The 13,850-nt window shown below is 36.6% G+C and overlaps 2 protein-coding genes across 4 annotated transcripts in view; one reads left to right on the top strand and one right to left on the bottom strand.

The window, feature by feature from the left end:
• Positions 1-3,602, top strand: part of LOC129417252 (ribokinase) — an 88,805-nt gene extending 85,203 nt beyond the window's left edge. For 2 of the 3 annotated variants that reach the window (XM_055171799.2, XM_055171797.2), the window contains one exon: positions 2,997-3,602. In XM_055171799.2, coding sequence (XP_055027774.2) covers positions 2,997-3,170 — 174 coding nt within the window. In that variant the 3' untranslated portion in view covers positions 3,171-3,602. The remainder of the gene's footprint in view (positions 1-2,996) is intronic. The other variant, XR_008635702.2, reaches the window with a different exon arrangement.
• Positions 3,603-4,518: 916 nt separating this feature from the next.
• On the bottom strand, positions 4,519-13,088 carry LOC129417253 (large ribosomal subunit protein bL33m). Its single transcript, XM_055171801.1, has 4 exons — positions 12,951-13,088; positions 8,359-8,377; positions 7,943-8,049; positions 4,519-5,102 (listed from the first exon to the last, which is right to left on the bottom strand). Exons 1-4 carry the CDS (start codon positions 12,970-12,972, stop codon positions 5,053-5,055), a joined length of 198 nt encoding a protein of 65 aa, XP_055027776.1. The 5' UTR covers positions 12,973-13,088; the 3' UTR covers positions 4,519-5,052.
• Positions 13,089-13,850: the final 762 nt, after the last annotated feature.

Below are 13,850 nucleotides of genomic sequence, written 5' to 3'. Positions count from 1 at the left end.
GAATAACCCTCATTTTAATCACATTTTCATGTGTCCTTAAATGCTCTCAGACTTTTACATTCCTGTTGTGTTGGCGTGACTTTGTCACTCCTAAGGTTTGCTGTTTGATGTTAATAGACCTTGGACTGAAATTATAACAATAGGCTACATGTAGACATGATTATAAAAGGCAAAACTGAAGTTTTTCGGTGGCTGTATTAAAAATGATTTTTACTTGTACATATGCAGTGAATTAAAATGCGTCTTTATTTGATGCATAAGCCAAACTATGGAATTCCAACGCTGACAAAATAATAAATAAATAAATACATAAATAAATATATGTGGAAATGTAAAAAAAACTAAAATACATAAATAAATATAAATATATATACAAAGAAATGTAAAAAAAAATTAATAAATGTTTTTCACCATTTATTTATCTATATATGTATTTATGTATATTTATGTCTACATTTATTTATTGTCACACTTACTTATTTCTATATTTATATATTTTCACCATTATTTATTTATACATTTATTTATTGGTTCATTTCTTCGTCTGTAGGCTTATGAGGGGGGCGTGTTTCACCTTAGACAAAGCAATCGATCTCTGAGTGCCAGTGCTGAAACAGTGAGGCCACAGTGACACCTTGTGGTGTGACCAAGCAAACGAAGTTGCACAAGGAAGTGAATGACTTCGAGCAATATCCAAAATCTTATTTCACATTTTAAGTAATTTTATATCACCCAAACTTTATGTATATAGGTCACTAAACATAGCATATATACACTGTAAAAAAATTAGCTGTAATCATGCAGCTGGTTGCAAGTAACTTACTGTCAAAGATAAAGACTGAAATTGCTTCATGTTCATTTAACTTTGAACAAACTGTTGCCAGTATATAAGTATATAATAAATGTCAAATCTACAGTAAAACAGTGTTATGGTCTTGAGACCGAGTTTCGAGTACTACATTTTAACGGTCTTGGTCTTGTCATGGACTCGACTCATACCCGAATACATTTGGAATCTTGACTTATTCTCGAGTCCACACGAGTCCCTTTTAAAATATTTATTACTGTTTCTTTAAACTGATGTAAGATTGACACAAACAGTAATTGGTGATTTTTTTGCGCGTATCAGACTGGCGCGAGGTCAGACAGTCAGATCTGAGGAGGTTTTTGCCCTGCCATGACTTTTACATCATGGCAGTGCAATAAAACGCACCTGTCCAGTGAGAATTAAGCATTAGATAAGATTACCCAAAATAATAAGACGGTGGTGCTAAAATACAGAGTGGCACTATACACATAATTCCAGCAGTAAACGAGTCAGCACAATATTGTAAATTAAATAAAAAAACATGAATTGAATGAGATCAGAATTCCATAGCACAGACTATGACCTTAAGTCTTTTCTCAGACCCAACTTTATGTAGACTCGGTCTTGACCTTTTCTTGTCTCCAACCCTCTCTGGACTCGGTCTTGACTCGGACTCATCCCTCTCTGGACTCGGTCTTGACTCGTACTCGAATGAGCTGGTCTCGCATACAACACTAGGCAACCAGCTGCCAGTAACACTATAATTTCTAAAGACATTTTTACAGTGTACTGTACTCAGGACATGGCCATAAACTGCCATCCAGTCGTGATTTTTAAAATGTCTTGTCACACATCAATGTAAAATCAACAGATCTGATGACAGACCCTTGAAAGTGGACACTTGAACATGGAAGCGTGTGAAATTATGCATTATTAATCGCATTTAATTTAAATGCACTGGGTCGGTCACTGATCAGCGCTTGAGGTTTTCCCACCAGCAGCCCAGAACGCGGAGAAAAACCAGTGCACACAAGCATATTGATCAATGCCTAGTTTAAAACATGGCTGCAAAACGCTTTACATTCGCGTTTCTTAATTGTGCAATGCATAACATGTGACAATCCGAATGCTTAATGCTCCTCTTAATCACAAGTCATCAAGTGGAATCAGCTGTTCTGGATTAAATCTAACAAAAGGTGATCATGCAAACGCAGTGAGAGGCATCTAATGCCATGCAGGTGATCCAAATCATTGTGGGGGACACAACGCTTTACTGAGCTGCTTAGAGAGGTCAATGATAGACTTGAAGAAATGTGTAAGAACAATGTTGACAGCAACAGAAACAAACTTTTTTTTATTAACTTTATATTTCCCCCCATAGATTTTTAAACCTTTTATGCATCATTACAGCTTATGTCAAGATGTACAAAAAGCTGTCTCGTGGCATATATAATACATAGCCTATATTTACACTGCTTAATGCAGAGCATCTTGTTTTATTGGTGGGTGTTTTTTGAGTGATATGTTACAGATATACTTTTTCTGTAATATACTCAATTTTTATGGGTTATTTAGTTTGTGCATGTATAAGATCTTCATAGTTGTAAAGCTCAATCTTAATTTTAAAGAGATCGCTGATCCAGACCTGCCTAATAAAATGCCTCAATCTGAAATGCCTCTAGGCATTTCCAACTACTAGGACATGCACACGTTTCTGATTCACAGCCCGTAAGTGTGTTTAAATTATTTGTTAAAGTATTTGATGTTGACTCTGCAAAACAACATCTTACAAAATCCATGTTATTTTTAGTTTGTCACAAGTAAGATTAACATAAATAGGATAACATTTTCTAACCCTCAGTGCAGGAGTCACAAGTGTTTTGTCTTAGACGGATAGTAAAAGTAATGGTTCAATTAAAGGATTTTGTTACTTGCTGTAAAATAACAAACTATTAATAAACCTACCATATGTTGCCAAGGCATAAAAGTTATAAACTTCGTATTTTCACACTGCCACAAGTTCAAATTCCAGCCACAAACTGCACTTTCCTCTAAAGCATGACACAGCTGAAATCCATTTAAAAATGCCGTCATCTACCCTAATACCAATCTTTGCAATCATTTTGGGACATTCTACAAATTTTCAGCATAATGAAATAAAACTCTTTATTTTATTCTGTTGAAACAGGGAGCAGGTGACAGCTTTATTGGTGCTTTGGCTTTCTACATGGCCCATTATCCCACAATGCCTCTGGAAGAGATGGCCAGAAGAGCCAACATGGTCGCAGCTGTGTCTGTACAACAAGTCGGCACTCAAACATCTTTTCCATTTCTAAAGGATCTGCCACCTGAACTATTCTGAAATTACATGCCCTGGGGTCCGTTCTTCGTACGTTGATTACTTGGTTAGCTGGATTTGATTGTTGACGATTTGGCTTGATCTTGGATTATTTGGTTCTTCAAAGCTCATCTTATAGTTGCTGTCGCAGCAACCGGTCCGTAAGATTAAACCTGCTGGGGAGCAGGCTTATTTCATGTAAACAAGATTAGATCGCACCTTTTTAAGCGGAGGTGATACGGAAAGTCTGACGCAGTCATGTATTCTCCATTATACAATCTGTTTAAGATGCACAATTAATATGAAGAGCTTTTCAAATTCAGCGCGTAATAAAAAAGGATAAATTAAATCTTTTAGCGATGTTATTTAATATAAAAAATATGCTTTTTCTGTACTTGTGCAACTTGTTTTATTGTGGATAAAAACTGTATAAAAACAGCAATCAATCATCTTTACCCAGCAGTACTAGATGTAATTTACATAAAAAAAATGCTCAGTGTGAAATAGGTTTCTTTTGAATCAAATCATCTCCAATTTTAGTTTTTTCGTTAATTGTCAAGTACAATGTCATGCATGAAAGGTTTGCTTAGTAATTTCTATTCTTTAAAACTTTTTTAAAAATATGTTACCCTGTCCCTTTTCTGTGACAAAAAATGCCAATAACCAAATAATTTTTTTGCACATATTTTTATAAGGCCTATCTTTATTTTATTTACTACACTTTTCTGTACAGACTCTGCAGATGAAGGACTTTCAGTAAATGTGGACTCCTGCTAATATTGCTGCAGTCAGAAATCAGTTATATTATGAGAATAATGCAATTGAAGTTATTTAGACACTTGCAGGTAGTTTCCCTAAAGGACTGTCATCTGAAAGGATTTGCATTAAAGTTTGATTACAATCATTCGTTTCAATCTTTGACAAGCATAGTAAAGATATCAAGATTATATTTTCACAGAATATTTTACATTATGTAGGGTGATTTTATGTACAAAAATAGTTTAGCTGGGTTTGCAAATTCAGCATCATAAAAAGTTCACAATAACCTTCCATCAATAGCTCGCACACTGCAGGTTTTAAAAAATGGGCGTGTTCTTTGTAACAACCATCCAATCACAGCATTGCTGATCAGTGTTTCTACTATCGATATGTATTGCCTTTTCCGGCCGTGCACGAACACACAATGATCTCAGATAATTCAATCCTGCCATACTAATCATCAACAGCAGGGGTGTTCAAAGAACCGAATAAGGGAGATCATAATTAAAGATCTGAACACCTCGGATGTGTCATTTAATCTCGAATGTATTAAGCGATGTACGAAGAATGGACCCCTGGTCCCTTGTCTTTAAAATAACAATTAAAACCAGTGGCTGGTTGACAATTTTTATGGACGTGCTCATTTAATACACACAGTACAATGTGCTGGAAAATCTTTGTGCAAACCCTTGTTGGCAGTCAAATTTCTAATTAATATTCATGTTAAATGTTTTATATACATGCTTCCTAATAATTACAAGTTTACAGATGTTCAGTTGTCAAATTAAAGTTAATCTGCATAAGAAAATACAAATTGCATGTCTGTTGTTGTGTTAAAGTTTCTAGATTTATTTTACACATAGCAACAAACCAGATAAATATATTTAGATAACATGATTTTTTTGCTATAAATCAAGCTAAAAAAAATCCAACATTATTGAAAGTATGCGTAACTCCTTTCTGTTATCATTCCAGTCATCCATCGTTGCAGGACAAATTTGATGTCAAATTTTCTTCTTTCTTCTTGGTTGTTTGGTGACAGTGTCATATGAAAGATGCTGATCCCCACACTGCAGCAACTTTTTAACGTTTGTAACACTTTAACAGTCCTTCTGCTCAGTGTCCATATCAAATGAGTTCTTCCACTTTAAAGAGAGCGGACCTTCCTCTTCTCAAAGAACAAAACATGTCGGTTTACTGTTAAAAGCAAGGAATAAATGTGTAAAACTATTGATCTAATACAATTTATAAAGCAATATTTACTAGGGCTGGGTATTGTAAAGAATTTTATAATTCGATTTCGATTCTTGCAGCTTCGGTTCAATTCGATATTGATTTACTTGCTTCGGTGTCGATTCGATAATAAGTAAATACACAAGCAATTAAGTACATGAGAATATTTTTAAATAATTTGTGTAGTATTACTAATGTTTGATCACGTTGAAGGTGCAGGCTTGAAAGAAGTGCTGCTGTTTGCCATCTCTGATCTTTCTGTTTTGATAAAGTGCGTCTTGTACAACGCTGAACGCTCGCACTAGAGTGTTGCCCACAGCGCCGCCACTGGCCGGGGGGGCTGAATCGATTCATAGGATTTGATGAATCGATATTGAATTGAGAAACAAATAATTGCAATGCATTGATGAATCGATATTTTTACCCAGCCCTAATATTTACACAAAAGAACTAATAATATGATTTAACAAATTATATATTTTTTCTGGAAGATACATACATACATACCCAAGATTATTGGCCCAAATTTACCTAGATTTTTACTAATTTACTTATATAAATGTATGAGGTCATGATCGTACTCAAATACTGTATTAAAATTTTAGGTTGTTTTCACATATGTTGGTGCGCACCGTGGTGCTGCCTCGGAGCGCACCAAAATACATTGTATCATTTTTCAGTTAGTGCGGTCCGTGTTCACATATACATATTTTTTACTTTACTTGAAATGCCGCACCGTACACCATGTGACAACGGTCAGCGCTGTCATTGGTCTCTGACAGCTCTTACCGTCTCATGACCACCCCCACGTTTCCACGACAACCAGCCTGACAGAGAGAGTGCAGCTATCAAGATGTGGAGATAAACGATGCACGTCTTTGTGAAGTTTCTTTGCTTTAACGCGAAATTGCGTAGCTGTTCTATTAAAACCTTTCTCACGGAGCCGTTTGCTAAAAAGCCTGTAATGTCACTATTTGTGTGTGGAGGACAGCTATGCATTTATAAAATCATCAGCTCAAACGTAAAGGAGACAGCGAATCTCTCTGCAACGGACCAGATTGGCTTGTTTGTTGTTAACCCACAATATAACACCCTGCTCACGTCACAACGGAAGCCCAGTGGCTCAAACATGTGGAGAACTTCCTGTATTTGGTTCGGTCCGAGGTCCGGCAGTGTTCACACCACAGGTGGGTCGCCCCAGAGTTCGGCAACAGCCGCTCCGAGACCACCTGTTTAGAGCGGTCTCGGAGCGACCGTTTAGTGCGCACCCGAGTGCGGCTGTTGTGTTCACACTGACCCAAACGCACCGTACTCGGAGCGACACGTCATTTGGGCCGACCTAAACAGTGTATATGTGAAAACACCCTTATACTCCTTTTTATTTTACATAGGAGGACAGAACACAGAAATTTCGGCCTAAGGCCTTCTTCAATATGTTAGCCATCTCTTTTCAATCATATTCAACCACAGTCAATCATATGCAAACACTGGTATACATTGTCAAATGAATCTTTAAATAATACATTTTAACATGGTCTGCTTTTCACTCAGCTTATTGAATATGTTGATGAATTCGGATGTTGTTAGGAGAAAACAGGGATGTTTTCTGATCGCAGCACTGCTGCTTCAGCGACGCTCCTGCCACGCGAGCATGCGCTGCTCACACGTGCGGTTTGCATGCTTTAACTTTTTAACATGGGCGCCGAAAAAACATGCGGCGCTTATCCACTGCTCACGCTTGCGGTGTGAAACCGGCGTTGTGAAAGCAATCCGACCCAACGGACCAATGAACAGGCTATCTTACTGCTTTATTAACCATGAACAGGGGCGCTGTAAGGGGGGGGGGGGGGGTAAACGACGACGATTCTCGGGGCTCATGACTAAGAGGGGCCCAGAGAAGCCCCCAATAAAATTATGTGTGAGAAGGCTGAAGCACAGCCAGCACACGTAGCTAACTTTACAAGATAAACATTATTTTGCTAAAACATCCAAATAAATGTCTGTGGATATTAATTAATTATTTATTTCCTCCACGAGCTGTCGCAGTTTGATAGAGTTAATAGGTAGGATGAAACTTTTTTTTTTAAAGCAGAGGGTCTATTCTTTCATTTGATATATTGTTTGTTTATATATTTAAAGAAGAACCTTTTCTGGAAGGCATTAAACTTTTGTGAAAATCATAAAAAATGCTGGCGCTGGCTGGCAACTTTTTTTTAAAAACGCTGGCGGGGAAAGAGTTAAGATGGGCGCCAGTGTTGAAAGAGAAGTTTCCTCCTGCTTTCTTCAAAACAATCGGATCATAATGACAAAATACTGAATAACTCATCCTTAAAACTTATCAGGATCGTTGCCTCATAAACAAGAGCTGAGGAGAATTCACCTATGGTTTCAGACACACTGGGTGAGTGTAGAAAGCTGCTAGGAATAATAAATGTCACACAATCTACATTCCTTTACATCCGCTTCCCCTGACATGAATTACTTGATCTGGCACGATAATCTTAATAATATCCTGTAGTGTGTGATGCACTATGATTTTCAAAATCCTGTAGTGTGAGCATGTTTTATATTTGTGAGATTAACATCTGTCAAGATTCTGCTTATGCGTGTGCTGCAACCAGATTTCATAATCGGCCAGGATTTTAAAAATCCTGTAGTGTGAGGCTGGCTGAAGGGTTTGTTTTTATTAATAATTACATATTTCCACAATAACATACTCTTCCAAAGATTTACTTCAACATACTTAACAAGGGACTTGAGCATACTCTAAATGGCAGTGCCAAATAAAACATTCTTATCCTTACCTATGGGGTCATGCTTTCGCAAAACCAGTTTCTCCCTCAGTCGGCCCCTCTTTGTGTTGAAGCAGTAACCTGTGCCAGCTGCACTCATCATTTGAACCAGCAAAGTCCTAAAACACAGTATAAAGGCCACAAGTATGAACATGGATTTACATGGGAGCCAAACTGCACAATAAAGGCATGCACAAGAATACATTGGTGGATTTAATTTCAATTAAAAAAACAACAACAGTGCCTCTAGCAGTCCTTTCTGACAAGTTATCAATGCATGCTCTCCAATTTGAATTAGATACAAAAATAGGTTACATATTTTTTTACAAGTGTCTATCACTCAGTACTTTATGTCTGCCATGCAGATATATAGGTATTTTGTATGAATATCATAAAAACTGTAGGTGTATTAATGTGGTTGTACTTACTTAGATTTGCTCCTGGCAACTAGAAAAGAAAGAAATATTGAATGAAATCCAAAGCTGACATTACATTTCAAGTAACAGTAGTATCTTGTAATGCGTGTAATATAGTTTATATTATGAAATATTTTTCTAATTACAAAATAATTTTGTTCAATATTTACGTTTCTTTTTTTCCGATAATGTAGGCACAAAATGTTACTCTGTAAATAGCCCAATAAAATACCTTTATAAAAAGATTTCTAAACATTACTGAAAATGCATTTTTGTATACTAGATGTATTTCATCTTCTATCTGGTCAATATTTTGAAGCACAGTGCGCTAGGCCAGTGGTTTTCAAACTGGGGGCCACAAGATGGTGCCAGGGGGGCCCCAGTTTTATGACATTTTATAAAATACATTCATTTATCATGAATTCTGTGTAATTAAACCTAAAAGAATAATAAGCCAACTAACCAACAGCACTAATAAGTATAATTTTATATGTTTTGTTTAGTTAAAATTTTAAAACTGTTTTTGTCATAAATTTTCTTTCGGGGGGCCGCAAAAAAATGCACTGTACACACGCTGAAAAAGTTTGGGAACCACTGCGCTAGGCAATAAAATGATTTCGGATCACAATAAAATTTACTTCAAAAACGATGATAAGCTCTGGATATTTTTTGTCTATATGGATAAATCTAAAGCCGGGCTCATAATACAGGATTATCTGATCCTGAATTTCCTCTGATTTTTCCCTTCTGAGAGAAAATCAGGTACACAACATTGATCGGTTCTGATGTCCGGCTCAGAAATGTGTCACAATCTCTATATGCTACGTACATTTTGCTTCTCAGTGAGGTTATGTGAAGTGCTCTCTCTGGCATGTTAATCTAAATTATATCGTGTAGTGTAGTGTGTGATGTGCCATGATTTTCAAATCTTGTAGGAAAACCATTTTGGATGCCTTTGCTGGTGTTACACAAGTGTTAAACCATACGTGTTTCTGTGTAGCTTAGTGGGAGAGCATTTTATTAGCAAGGGAACATACAAACTGATAAAAATATCCTGTTATGCACAAGCGTCTGCAAAATGCGTAAATGTAAATACGATGATTTAAAGGAACAGTATGTAAGAAATGTATATAAATTAATCATAAAATGGGCCTGATATGTCACTAGACATTAAGAAATCATTTTCATTTTAAATACTTATATCACTGACAACAGTGGTCTGGCCAGGATATTGTCATTTAAAAAGTGGAGTTGCAGCCCTCAACTGATGTTTATGTTGTCATTTTGTGTATTGGCCACCAGTTGTGTAATTGCAGTACCAGTTTTAGCCACAAGTTTTGTGATTGCAATACCAGTTTTGGCCACAATCCTACATACTGTTCCTTTAAATGACAGAGAGAAATGCAAGACAGTGTATCCAGGGCTCAACGCAAAAAAAACTCTACTGGCCCAGTCGGGCCAGTGGTTCAGGTTTTTACTTGCCCTGCCAAAATTTTCACTGGCCCCACCAAAAAATATTTTTGTGTCACATATTAAAAATAATAATTCAAAAGTCAAATAAAATTTTACACATTGTATTCATCATTAGCCTGTCATGGCTATGGTCTCAGATATTAGAGCATAAAAACTGCACAAAACATAATTCATAAAAGAAATCTTGTTGCAAGAACGTTAACTAACCCATATTACTAAAACAGTGTTATTACATTTTATACAGTGTTGTTTTTGTTTCTGCCAGCACGCTAATAAAGTGGATTGCCTTAACCTCAGTTAGCATCTTTTTCCAAAGAACCTCAAAGATAGTGTCTGTGAATCTAGAATTATAAATATTTAGAAAACAAAACAAAAGTTTTATGCTGATCCCTCTGCTTTCAAACAAAATACAGTTTCATCCCATCTTAATTTTATTCATCACCTCTCAAATATGGGTGGGTTTTAAGGACGTTTGTTAGAGATCAGATAATATCAGTGAATGCTACAGTGTTTTATAAGTTGGGTAAGCCCGCCACCTAGTGATTGCCTTAAACTCATCATTGGTGGGGAAAGAGTTAACTATTAATTAAGACGCAAAACCAAATATTTCTTACCTCCGACATGCAATATCTGTGTGGTACTGGGATCCCACATGAACTCTGTTTTTATTTTTTTAAGCAAGTCAATACACCGTTCGAATTACATAATAGCTGTTCATTCTTGATGACGTGATATGCTGTGTTGATATGTCTCTCGATGCGCTGGAAATTCTCCTCATTCATACGTCTCGCCATTAAGTTCAGTGGACCAGATGAAGCGTTATCAGACTTTTCTCATGGGCTTCGACGTTTTGTTTGCGGTAGTTGCTGGTCATAACGAAAAAGGATCCCGACTAGTCTGCTATACCTGGAAATTGACGGAAAACTGGTCGAAACATCGCTTCCTTTCTTTCGTCGTGTTTTATCTAAGTAAATGTATGCCTCCGAGATGCTAAAAAAAGTTTACGTTTGGCCTTATAATCGGAGGGCGCTAACTTTATCTTTATCTTTGCTCTAACTTACTACCAGCTGAGTATCACGCAAAACACGCAACAGTCACCAGGGAACTACACTGCGACCAAAATGGTTGCATATGCGACCTTTTGAACTGCCGTTGCAACCCTAATTTTTAATGGGTCGCAAATGTGCTACCTAATGTTTTAGACAATATGCTATGATTTACTATGAACATTTATTAAAACAGAAATTTGGATTTTAAGAATACGTTTTATAACGTGCTCTGAGCCTTCAACACGTTGGCTTCATTTTGCGTGAAAGCACGTCGTGTCTCTCCCTACGAGTGTGCGTTCGCGTGCTCTCTGTTTTTCAATGAATTGGGTGGGACGCGAAGCAAGGGCAGTGTCTTCCATGTTTCTGAACTTGAGCAGAGGTCTTTCTTCACTGAGGACGCGGGACCCGTATGGTTCCGGGTTTATATTTTAAATGGTCTGTCGGGTCCGGTTAGGTCCTAGTTTAATTACTTTGGGTCCCAAGTCTGATTAATATTGTGTTTACAACCCGAGTCGATCGGAAAACGACCATTAGCCCTACCACGCTAAAGCTCGAGTGCATTTTCAGCGTGCATCCGGTTTCTATGGCGATGGTTCTTGTTACGACCACGCGCTGCATTTTCTTTCTCACATTTTTTTAATAATCTTATTATTAATAAACCATATCTTTTCTAAAACCATATCCATATTAAGTTGGCACAGAGATTGTAGCAAAAAAGCAGTGCTAATGTCAAGCCCATTGCACTGAACGAGCAAAGCAATGTAAAGTCTGTCACCGGGACAGCAAGTAGACTTTTAAATGTGAAATAATGAGTGGATTATCATCAGTCATAACATCAGTCACATTTATAATCTATAGACCTGCACTGTCTATTAATATACTATACATAGTATTGTATTATATTGAGTTTGATAAAAGGGGTCTAATTGCTTCATATATCAGTGCAAAAACAGTAAGTGTTTTGTGGTGCTTTGACAAACAGTGTCAGCTTTGTTAATGGCAAAGAAAGTTTGGGGAGGTTAGATTAATGAAATATAATGTGAAATTAATATAAATTTTCAATAAATCAAAGTATTGTTTTGTGTCACACATTATTAGTTCTTCGTGTATAGTAGACCATTATTTGTCAGTGGGTAATGACCGGCTACCACCTCAAGTAAATTTCAGATCTGTGGGAAACACTGCAACGTTTAAGAAAACAAGAAGGCATGTGGTTTAAAAGATGGCAAAAAAAATAAAAAGCATATCTGTATGCAATACAGTTTCATTATTGTTCATTATTATCCAGAGCGCCTTAATATAACTTGGAAAAAAATATGTGCGACCAAATCATATTTTGCACCAGTAACTGAAAAAGTTGGTAGCGCAAGTGCCACCAGTGGAAAAGGTTAGTGTAGTTCCCTGGTCACCACAACAACCAATAAGGTAAGAGAAACTTTATGATATTGCTAAGAAGTTTACGTTCGCGCCGCCGCCGCTTAAAATGCGTCTCAATGGTAACATTGCGTAAGAGTACAAACAGACAAACGGCCGCAGACAGAAAATACATTTTAGTGACTGATGATGAAGCACTGGCCCGATCGGGCAAGTGACATTACTGTTTACTGGCCCGAGCTTCTCTCACAGTGGCCCCGGGCAACCGGGCAGTCCCTTATGTCGAGCCCTGGATAGTATCCCTCTCAAACAGAGCTTTTGAAGTCATCAAGCAGCATTAATTAATGTTACATAGATTACATAAACCAGATAAAATGTAAGTGCGCTATAAAAATACATCTTTGAACTTATTTTTCTTAATCCTTTTTATTTTTAAAAAAATATTAGTGTTAGCATCTAATTACTAACAAAAAGTATATCAGTATAAATATATTCTTGATATATACAATGGCATTTTAACAGTATATTAAGTTTTTGTTGAACGCAAGTTAGTCACGAATGCTTTAACGTAAATCAATGCATGCTTACATCAATATGAATCCAGCTGCTATTAACGTTAGATATTAACTGCTACTCATATAAGATGTGCATTGTGCTGACAACTAACGTTAAGCTATTGCAAATATGTTTTATTAACAGTATACTTACAATTCACGGTAGTTAGAAACATTTCACTTCTTCAATATTACCGCAGAAACTGCTAATGTCACATTGAGTTCTGTCACTTACAACATCCAGTTAAACCTTTAGTGCTTCCGGTGTCATGGTACGTCAACAACGTCTCGCCCGCGCTGCTGGCCAATTGAGTGGAATGTCCGCATTCGGCGGCCATCTTACCACAGGCAGTTCGCTCACTCGTAGCATTGAGTTTTAATTGTGCAGGTAGGCTACTTTTAAATGACCATAACTTGCTTAATTTTCTACCGATTTGCAAACGGGTTGGTTTGTAATAAACGTCAAAGATGTACCTATGACACTGCATACTTAAACACTAATATACTAAAAAAAAACGAATTAATGAAACATGTTAAAGCATCCAGAATTATAGCCACGTTAATAACGTTTGTAAAAAAACCAAACCGTTTGAAAATTGGTAGAAAATTGAAGTTATGGTTATTTAAAAGTACCTGCATTATTAAAACTCAATGGTACGAGTGAGCGAGCTCGAGTGACACATTGTATCATAAACAATTACAGTTCAAATATGAAAATGCAAAGAATTGAAAGGAATTAAATACTTATATATTTTTTTAAATACATTTATTAAACAGAAGGAAAATAAAGAATTAAATAATAGTAAAAATAAATGTATAATAATACTTTTTATAACATGTTGATAATACAAGGGGTTACAAATAGTTATTGGTTACAAAGATCTTTGAAAAAAAATGGCAATGACATTAGATTTTTTATATGAAAGCGTTAACGCTTCCCATTCACTTTTAATGGGTGACGTCATGTGTTGCCGAACTGAATTGTGGATCCGTTGGCGCCGCGTCAGTGCCGTTGCTCGTGGCAGAAGTTGAACATTTCTCAACTTTTCAAGCA

The sequence above is a fragment of the Misgurnus anguillicaudatus genome, unplaced genomic scaffold (assembly GCF_027580225.2).
Source record: "Misgurnus anguillicaudatus unplaced genomic scaffold, ASM2758022v2 HiC_scaffold_28, whole genome shotgun sequence".
Classification (NCBI taxonomy): Eukaryota; Metazoa; Chordata; class Actinopteri; order Cypriniformes; family Cobitidae; genus Misgurnus; species Misgurnus anguillicaudatus.
Note: the sequence above shows the minus strand (reverse complement) of the source record. Positions and strands in the feature narration are given on the sequence as shown.